General features: G+C 45.1%; 1 protein-coding gene across 1 annotated transcript in view; it reads right to left on the bottom strand.

The window, feature by feature from the left end:
• Nucleotides 1-3009: 3009 nt before the first annotated feature.
• GGA2 (golgi associated, gamma adaptin ear containing, ARF binding protein 2) overlaps nt 3010-10360 on the bottom strand; it is a 28960-nt gene continuing 21609 nt past the window's right edge. The window contains exons 13-17 of the mRNA XM_068967746.1: nt 9835-9968; nt 8027-8184; nt 6050-6219; nt 4568-4678; nt 3010-4079 (exon numbers count right to left, since the gene is read on the bottom strand). Coding sequence (XP_068823847.1) covers nt 3969-4079; nt 4568-4678; nt 6050-6219; nt 8027-8184; nt 9835-9968 — 684 coding nt within the window. The 3' untranslated portion in view covers nt 3010-3968. The remainder of the gene's footprint in view (nt 4080-4567; nt 4679-6049; nt 6220-8026; nt 8185-9834; nt 9969-10360) is intronic.

Raw genomic sequence — 10360 nt, 5'->3', positions numbered from 1 at the left:
GTTCTTTACAAGCAAGGAAGGGGAAGAGGACAAATTACTTGTCCCAGGTCACATGGCTAGAGGCAGTGTGTGAAGCTGAAGAACAGAATTACAACTAAGGGTTGATTAATTACTTTAAACTGCTGGGGCTTCAGAAAACCTCAAACTTTAAAAACCTATGTTACCTGGAGCCTGTAACACTGTGGTAGGTTTTTCAACTTCTAAAATAATAGTATTACCCCTGACTTTAGTTCAGTCAGCTGTGTCTGACTCTTTGCGACTCCATGGACTGCAGCATGCCACCATGCAGCATATATGTATGTATTTTCAACATGTATATATTTTGTAATGTATGTATGTATTTTCAACAGTATAAAAAGTATTACCTCTAGCCATGGAATAATGTATTTAAAAATAAAAGTCAAAGAAGCAGAATGTTTACATATTTTTAGATGCAAGCTTTCTCAGAGGGAACAGGGTATACCTGGGAATGCGTTGGGCAAGGGGCAGAAAGGCCTGGAGTTTTTCATGCCAGCTGAAATTAAACGTGTGGCACACTCTCTGGACTTCGGGCTCACCCTACTTCATCTACTTGACTCCACTTCTTCCCAGTGAGAGGTCAGGGGTTACCTTAAAAAAACACAAAACAAACCATGGCCAGCACCCTATTGTGCGTGCTCTTAGTGTAAAAACCAAACAAACTAGTTGACGGAATTTTATATTTTGGGATTGAGTAAGCATCTTCTGTATTAGATATATTTAAAGAATTTGTGATTTACAAACACTTTAGTAAACACTATTTGTATGAGAATATCACCTTTGCTTTCAACTTTTCATGTTTGATCTCTCAATCTACACTATCTAATTTTTAATGAGTAGTATTCATGTGTTTGGTGTTAAGTTTTTTATCCTTCTTTCAACCTTTACTATCTCCACAGCCCATCTACCCTCCCAGAGTGGCTTGCAGATGGAGCAGCATTTTAGCCCAAACTTAAATTCACTGGAGATAAAAGGAGTTAACTGCAGGTGGTAGCCAGAGATTATGAGAAAACATGGCATTATGAAGGGACTTTCTTGTGGCTCTGGCAAAGTGTGCTCTATTCTTGACAGATGATGCCAGAAGGGTAGGGAGCACACAGTTAGAGGGCACTCAATGCCCCAAGTAAGCAACCTGAATTCAGCTGTGTACACTTTTAGAGCATTAATGACCCATTTGGAATTTTTCAGCAGGGATCAGGTACCCAGATCAGAAATCTGATGGTGGCCAACTATAATGTATAATGGCTCAGAGAACTGAGAGGCAGCCTACTGCACTGTCCAAAAAAAAAAAAAGCTAAACCAAGGCAGTGACAATGCAGCAGGGAGGCCAAAATGTGGTACTATTTAGAAACAGACTGACGGTACAGTGGTTAAGACTTTACCCTCCAATGCACTGGGCACTGGTTCGATCCCTGGTCAGGGAACTAAGATCCTGCATGCTGTATGGTGTGGCCAAATTTTTTAAAAAAGAAATAGACTAGATGAGAAAACAGTACTGAAGGAATGGAGATGCAGTAGGAATCAAGGATCCATGAAGGCTTAGAAAGGTGCTTTCAAATAAATGAACAGAGAGAAAGAGAGGGAGGCGGCTGTGTTCCATTTTACGCACTTGGAGGCAACAGTGGGAACCTCCAGATAAAGACATCCTCTATGCGGCTTGAAATACGGACCTGAGGACAGCAAGAAGTCTACCACCCACCTAGTGGTGAACTGCCCAGAACGCTTAGAAGAGCCCTCAGGACTAAATCCTCTGAAAACACATTTAAAGAAAAGACGAAAAGGAACAGTCAGAGGTAGGCCGGAAGACAGGGATGAGCAGGATCCTGGAGCAGGCATTCAGGAGAGGGGAAACGCGGGGTCATCAGTGCCAAACCTCCGCCAGACACATGATGGATTTCCCATCAGAACGGAAGACCCACAAGGGCAGGGACCTTCTATCACTGCTTTGTCTGCAGCGCCTACAACGTGGCTGGCTCACAGCAGATAGTCGATTACTACTTGAGTGAATAAAGGATAAGGGCTATGTCTTAAGTGGTCACTGAACTTAGAATTAGAAGGCACTGCTGGCCACTTTCAGGACACCCATCCCCCACCTCCATGCCCTGTCCAACTCTCCCCAAGCAGAGAACTACTGGCAAGCTGTCTCCTAGACAACAGATGTATGTTCACACACACAGACTCTACCTTTTAACTATGGGATAAAGGTCTTTTCACGCGTCAGTTTCATTTACCCATTTTGGATGGACGTTCTTCATAGCCAGGCATCGTCTTTACAACAGGCACTCTAGAAGACTTTATGAAAATAAACTTGAGCCTATAAAGGCTCTAAAGAATATCTGAACACAAGACTTTAGAGTCAAATGAATCTTATGAGTTATGACAAATGAAGAAATCACCCCATCACTTACCTGTTATGAGTTTTCACATCAAGCATACTTTTTTTTTTTTTTTAACAGCTCCCATCCACAACACAGTCTGGGCAGATTTTCAGTTATGTGCAGGAAGTAAAAGATCAGACCACAAAGTACCCGATTTTGTGACAAAGAGCCCCCGAAAGCCATGCAATTTCTGAGGTGGACTCCTGCCCAGAAAGGTGAGCATATATCCTACATCAGGCCACCTCAGCCAGGCTGAGCTCTTTTCACTCATCAGGCCAAGCAGGACTTGGAAAACATGCACAAATGCCTAGAACCTAGTAGGTGCTAAGGAGTAACTGATAACAAGCCTGCAATTTTCCCTTCACACCATGACTGTAACAAAAATCCATCTCTTTCAGCTTCATTCAGACCTTCAGGGCTTCTCTTCCCTGAAGCAGTTCTTAAGGCTCCACATTCCTCGGGAAGTCTTCCTCACTTCAACAGACGAGCGATCCCTGCAGGCCTATCATCTCCAGGTGCAACGGGCACCGCATCTCCTACTTACTCAAAACTCCACAACGTGTATTTGTTACACAGGTATTTATTCAATAACGACTTTCTAGATTTAGTCACCACTTGAATCATTGCTAAACTCTTTTCGTATCTCATCTGCATCACAGCTCTTCACCGTGGATTGTGAAGTCAACAGGCCAGGGTGAACCTGTCAGTTATGACTTACAACGACTGGCATGGTGCCACCATCAAAGAGTTTCGGGTAAATGGTTGCAGAGAAAGAGGAGGAGGATGGAGATGAAGGTCCTGAGGAAGGGTCCAGACAGGCTGCCCAGCCCATGGAACCTGAGGCCTGAAGAAGGCCTGGGATCTGCTTTCCCCTCTGCCCTGAAGGGTCCATCTATGGGCGATTCTAAGGCACAGTGGTAAAGGACATGACTGGCCCACCAAGCGCGGTCCTCTGGTCCAGTGGCAACCCCTCGCCTAGGACACAGTGCAACAAGCATCCCATTCAGAAGATCTTCCTGGACACATGCAAGCAGCATTCGCTAATGGAAGTGGAGACAAGGTCCCTCTTGGAAGAGAGCATCCCAGAAGACACTCTGCCCCAAGAACCAACCAGGTCCCTTACGCGTCCCTGAGAACAGCAGCCTGGGAGCAACCAAGACTTTCAGAGGCTGACAAGGCACAGAGTGGATGAATGAAAAGGTAATAATACATGGAAAACAACAGTGACAACTTTGGCTTATAAAACCTCCAACCTGAGGCAGGGACATCAGTGTCTACCAACATGCAGAACCAGACATGACCGTAGCAGATGGTTATCAGAAATGTTTTAGCATTTCCCACACTGCCTTCATCCCTCCCCCTACAAACACACACACACACACACACACACACACACACACACACACACACACACACACATACACCTGCAGAATAAGTCAGAGGCTGGCATCCAGAGCCTGATGTCAGGACAGAACTCTTGGCACTCTGCACTAAATCACCATGATCAGTCTTATCTAGACAGCAAAGGAACATTGGCCTAAGCTTGAATGGCAGGATCTGTCCTGGGAGGAGTCAGGCTGCACCCAAGACTGCCAGGTCGGGAAAGTCTTTCACTTCTCCTACTTCGCTGAAAGGCTGTCCACCCTGGTTGAATGTCAGCTTATACCGTAACCGAATGGGCTCCTGGGCAAAGATAAAAGACCTTAAATTAGTGGGGAGTGACAGAGAGATGGGCCCAGAGTCAAAGCCTTTACCCACCCAGTAGTCACCAAGTAACAGTATGCATATGTTAACTCCACCCAAGTGAGGCATACCCTGGCCTCGACCCTCTGGGACTACAAACACAAGGGGAGCCAGGAAGACACCCTGGGTGTCTTCCCACGCTTTAGCAGCCCTGAGGTGGAGCCCAGCTAAGACGACAGGCTGGCCTCACCTTTCCAGAGGATTCCATGGAGCTAGAGAGTGTATGGACCACTCCCTTGGTCCACAGCTATGACAATCTGGACACAGATCTTCCAATCAGCCCCAGAGGAAAACAGACTCCAGCAAGGGACATTCCACCAGCATCCCAAACAAACTAAGACCTCAATACAGTTCTCTTGACCTGCCAGGCTGCCTCCCTGGAGTTCAAGGGCCCCCATTTCCCTGCTAGCACCAGTACCAGAACATACTTTGTGTGGATTGTCCAGCAGCAGCATCTGAGAGATCACAGCTGGAGGCGTCAAAGGACTGAAAGCAGGAAGCTTAGAGCTGGACGCTGGCTGCAGTTTCACTCTCATTGACTATTGGGGGAAGAAATCCAACATATAACTCATTCCTAACAAACTACAGCTTTAATGAGGGATATCTGGTGAACAGCAGAGCCTGGCCTCCACCCCACCAATGGCTGAAAGAATATGGAAGACCCTCCCACCCCACCCATACACAAAGTGTATCTGTAGTTGTGTGGTCAAAGGTCAGCTTCTGAGAGGCAGAACATGATGAAAGCAAGCACATCCTGCACTGAATTCTAACTGCCTCTCACTAGCTCCGTGACTCTGGGCAAAATACTTAACCTTTCTGAACCCTGGACTGATAATTTTAAGATAGAGGTAATGAGAGTCCATGCCCTACAAAATTACCATCAGTGTTAGAAAGTGCATGGTTTGGGGCATCCCTGGTGGCCGGGTGGTAAAGAATCCACCTGCCATTGCAGTGCCAACGCAGGGAACAACTAAGCCCGTGTGCCACAGCTGCTGAGCCCCAGCTCCCCAACAAGAGAAGTCACAGTAACGAGAAGCCCAAACACTGCAGCTGGAGAGTGCACCCTGCCAGCCTGGATGGAAGGGCCGTTTAGAGGAGAATGGATACATGCGTATGTATGGCTGAGCCCCTTCGCTGTTCACCTGAAACTATCACAACATTGTTACGCTGCTATACCCCAATACAAAATAAAAAGTTTAAAAAAAAATAGTCCCCACTTGCCACAACTAGAGAAGGCCCGCGTGGAGCAACAAAGACCCAGCGCAGCCATAAATAAACTACAAAATAATAATAAACTAAAAATAAATAAACCTTAAAAAAAAAAAAAGAAAATGCAGAGTTTTATTTTTGTCTGCCTTGAATCCTTCCTTTCAGGACAGGGCCCTTGCCCATTTCTTGTGATTCTAGTCTGGCTGTTAACCTGTGGGTACTGACTTCCCTTGAGAAAGGGATGTAATGTCCTACTTGGCCAGAGTACCTCACATCCCTGAACACGAGTTACTGGCCTGAGGTATACCAGTAACATATACAATGCCTCATGCCAGTTTATTCTGAGATAAAAAGAGTTAAGGCCCATGTAACTCTGGAGCTGCTGGCGGCCATTTCCTGCTTTGCGGAGACTGTCCGTGAGAGAACAGGCTCCAGAAGGGAAAATCAAAGTCAAGAGAGGGAAAGTGGCAGGCTCTTAAGGAACTGTTTACGAACCTACCCGAATCCAGCCATCTGTGAAGGCACACATTCAGGAATCCCCAGTTAACTGAGCCAACAAAATTCCCGTTTTATCTTAATCTACTTTAAGTGAAGATTCTGACCTTTCCATCTCATAGATAATGTCCCCACAAAGGACCTGATGCTCAAAAATGACAGCCTTTATTGAAGAATTCCAGGGAGCGGGCCAGCCGCTGACTCACCTTTGGCACAGCCACTTGAAACATGATGTCCCAGACTGGCTGGGTGGCCGTGCTCATCATGGTCAACAGGAGCACCTGCACCTCTGGGTGGCCAGGAGCTCCAGTCTGAGAAAAGTGGAGCAGAATTCTGAATCCATTCCGGTCGTACACGATAAGAGGCGGCAGGCTGCCTGGCAGAGAAGGACCCAACCAAGAGGATCAGTGCTACTACAAACTCCCCTGAAGAGCGGCCACGCTTGAAACAGACGCACACCTGTCACCAAATCCTCCTCTTCTCCACTCAGCACAGCTCCTGGGCTCAACCCTCTGCACCTCCATAACCCACGTCCTCATTAGCTCCAGGGGACTCCTGTGACATTCCAAACTGATCTCTCCCCACCATCCAACCATCCATTACCAGTTAAAAAAAAAATAATAATAATAATAATAATAATAAAAAAATTCAGAAAATAACTTTTTTTGAGCAAGAAATGATTGGATGATTAAAATAGCATATGGGGACTTCCCTGGTGGTCCAGTGGCCAAGAGTCCATGCTCCCAATGCAGGAGGCGTGCGTTCGGTCCCTAGTCAGAGATCCAGAGATCTCATATGGTGCAACTTAATCAAAAGAAAAAAGATCCTGTATGCCACATGCCAAAACTAAGATCCAAAAGAGCCAAGTAAATAAATATTAAAAAATAATGTGTGAACACCACAAAAAATACAGGATATCATAAAGGATGAAACAGAAAACACCTTTACTGCTCCCCAGAAATAAGCACCGCAAACATCCGGGCCTCTGTCCGTCTGGTCTCTTTGTATGACTATATACACATACACATCCCTTATATTTAATTTGACAAAGCAGTAAAGACAGCAGAGCTTTCTAAATTAATCAGGTATTGGAAACACTAAAGGGATTGTCCTAATTTAGCTAAGAAATAATTTCAAAGTTAATTTGGGGAGAAAGATACATGAGACTATAAGAAAAGGAGGGGGAGTAGGGCTATCTGCATGAACAAATACTCAGATATGGACAAAACTGCAACTCAAAACAGCAAGTAAAACAGACCCAAACTTGAGAATTTAACATGTCAAGAAAGTACTTTTGAAAATCATTGGCTAATTCAGTAAGTGGTAGACAAATGGCTAAACATCTTTTTAAAAATTTAATGAAGATCATTATCTCATGCCAAATATCACTTATCAAAATGCACATTATAAAAATATACTTTAACAATGAAACTGCCAAAGATTTAAAAGACTGAAAATATTCATGAGGTATGGTGGTGAGGTTATGGGCAAAAGGCAACCTTTCTAGAAGGCAACTTGGTAGTGAAGGTCAAAATTTTAAAAGTCTACACCCAACATTTCCTCTTTTAAGTATATTTCCTAATGAAATAATCAGGGAAGTTTTAAAAATGGGTCTCCATTTATTGCAACGAGTTGTTCACTGTTTCCTGCTCATGTATCAGGGTGCTGACCACAGGGAGTCACCTTACTTAGCTGGGCCTTCAGTCTCCTTCCCTTTGTAATAAGGGAGGTTAATATCTATGTTTCCTGCTTTAATGAGGATCCTTAGAGGAAGATGCTCACCAGTCAAATTCTTCCTTTCCTTCTAATTCCAGCTCTCCCTATTTATCTCAGGTCACACTGAACATTCCCTTCCTGAATTCCAAATGAAGATCATGTCCCTACGTGGACTCAAGATCCCTAATTAAATTCTGCCTGCCAATATGCTTCAGAGTCAACCCCATGACAGAAAACTAAGAAAAATATCAGCAAAGAGACCATGAAGCCACCTGCCTTATCCTTTGCCTGCAGGCGAGATTCTGAAGATTAAGGGCTGCTATGGCTTTTAATAGTAAATAAAGCAGGATATAGAACAGTATAAACCCCCATGTACCTTCCCCAATTTAAGAGCCACTCCTATCAATCCAGAGTGGATAAAGCTGGGTGTCTAATAGAGAGGGAAAAAAGAGTGAAACTGTACTTACTGGGCTTAACAGACTCCAAAGGGACAAACACTTGAGCCAGAGGAGTGTTCTGGGAAGATGGGGAAGGAGCCAAAGGGCCAGCCTCCCAGGACCAACCTGGTGAGGACTTGGTACCTGGTGGTACTTCCTTGGGGATACTTTTCTGTGGAATATAATTCCTGCAAAGAAATAATAAGACTGGAAAAAACTGTAGAGAAATCTGGGAATCTGATTAGACTTTCTGAAGAAAAAGGGAAAAAATAAATGTAAATGTGTGTGCATATGTGTGTATGTACATATTTTCAGGGTGTATGAGTTTAGAAAAGTAATCTAAATAACCCATGCTTCAGTTTTCTTATCTGCAAAATGGAGACATCTTAATGTTTACCTCATAGGGTTATAACAAGAATTAAATGAGAAAGTGTATGAAGTGTATCTGCATGCACACAATAAGAACCCAATAAACTAATTAATGTTGTCAGGCAGTCATGTTACACTGGCCACATCATTCATACTTCATTATTTTGTCCCTTTGGAACACAAATCAAAAACACTTTTGTAAAACCTAAGTCCAGAGAGAAGTGACCCACCAAAATTAGAATGTCAAGCGGTGACAAACAGCAAACTGGGAAGAAATCCATTAGATACAAACAAGAATGACCTCCCAGCACAGCTCCATCTCCACCCAGTTCGGAGGCCTTCACCAGGCACACAGGCTCTCAGGGAGCTGTCTGGGGAAGGTAAAGTGCTCCAGCCTTGCCAGAGGCAAATGGACAGGATCTATGAAAATGTGTTTACATTCACACCTTAGAGCACCTCTCTTTATATAAATCTGTACTACAGAAACTTTCCAGGTGCCTCCACACTGGAAGTTATGTAAATATCCGCAAGAGGGAAATGACTAAGTATACATTATATGTACATGAAAGCGTGAAAGCGAAAGCAAAGTCACTCAGTTGTGTCTGACTCTTTGCGACCCTGTGGACTGTAGCCTACCAAGCTCCTTTGTCCATGGGATCCTCCAGGCAAGAATACTGGAGTGGGTTGCCATTTCCTTCTCCAGGGGATCTTCCCGACCCAGGGATCAAACCCAGGTTTCCCACATTGGAGGCAGACTCTAACCTCTGAACCACCAGGGAAGCCCATATGAATATTATTCAACTATCAGAATGAGGCAAATTTACATAAACTGATGAAAATGTATCAAAGATGTGTGATATAAAAAACCAGAGTGGGGTTCCCCTCGTGGCTCAGTGGTAAAGAATCTACCTGCCTTCTCGGCCTAGGGCCCATGCTCTGCAATAAGAGAAGCCACCACAAGAAGCCTGTGCACTGCAGCTAGAAAAAAACCAGAGGAGCAACGAAGACCCAGCGCAGCCAAAAATAAAATTATTTTTAAAAAGTAAAAAAAAAAACCCACAGCAGAGTACAATCTGTAAATTATAACCTCACTTGTGTAAAACAAGCCACATATTACTATATGTGCAGGAAAAAAGCAAAGAAGGCGCATTCAACTTCGTCTTTAGGGAATGGTATTTAGGATTTTCTATACAATCTATTTCTCTAGCGATTAAACATTGCTGCAAACTACAGTGAAATCAGGAAAACAGAAAACCAACCTATAAAGACCAAGAACATCATCATCAGCTACCGCTGATGTTACTCCTGAAACCCCTTTCCAGAGGTCCTGGCCAAAACGTGTGCTCTCCTGACCCGGGGTGGATGGGGAGATAAAGGGGCGGCATGCAGTGCAGCCCTTCAGGGAGAGTGGCAGCCCAGCAACTGCACACAGGAGCGACTCTTCTCGGCTCCCTGCCCACAAGACTCACCGAGATCCTGGAGGCGGCTGTGGGGAGAGGAGGTCTAGCAAGTTCCCTTCTGTAGAAGGGCTCTGAGCACCGGCAGCTGGCAGCGTGCTGGTGGTGGGGTTCTTCTTTTCCTGACAGCAATTCTGACCTGCAACCTGTCAAACCAGGAATGGCTGAAGTAAGGGCAGCGTATGAATGAGAGCCGCGGTCACACCAGGGCACAGCTCTCCTGACCCCAAAGCCACCGCAGAGCAGGCTAACCACGTTTCCTAGGGCAGGTGGAGAAAGGGCGAGAGGGCCTGACTCCTGAGCAGACCTTTGGTAAGTAAGCAAGAGTCTGGATACAATGGAAGAGGGCAGGGATAGAAGAGCAAAAACACGTCTCCCTTCAGGGGTTCAAGCCAGACAGTGGAAGAAAAGAAAAGGCTTTGGACCTCCAAGTCCACAAGAGCCACCAGGCCATGCTGTCACCCTCCGCCCTCCCCGGGGCAGTGCTGCCTTCAGGAAGGCAGGTTTGAGGGACCTCCCCTCTCCTCTCCAGCCCCCA

Source organism: Capricornis sumatraensis, chromosome 3, assembly GCF_032405125.1.
Source record: "Capricornis sumatraensis isolate serow.1 chromosome 3, serow.2, whole genome shotgun sequence".
NCBI classification, from domain to species: domain Eukaryota; kingdom Metazoa; phylum Chordata; class Mammalia; order Artiodactyla; family Bovidae; genus Capricornis; species Capricornis sumatraensis.
This window is presented reverse-complemented; position numbering and strand designations above follow the sequence as displayed.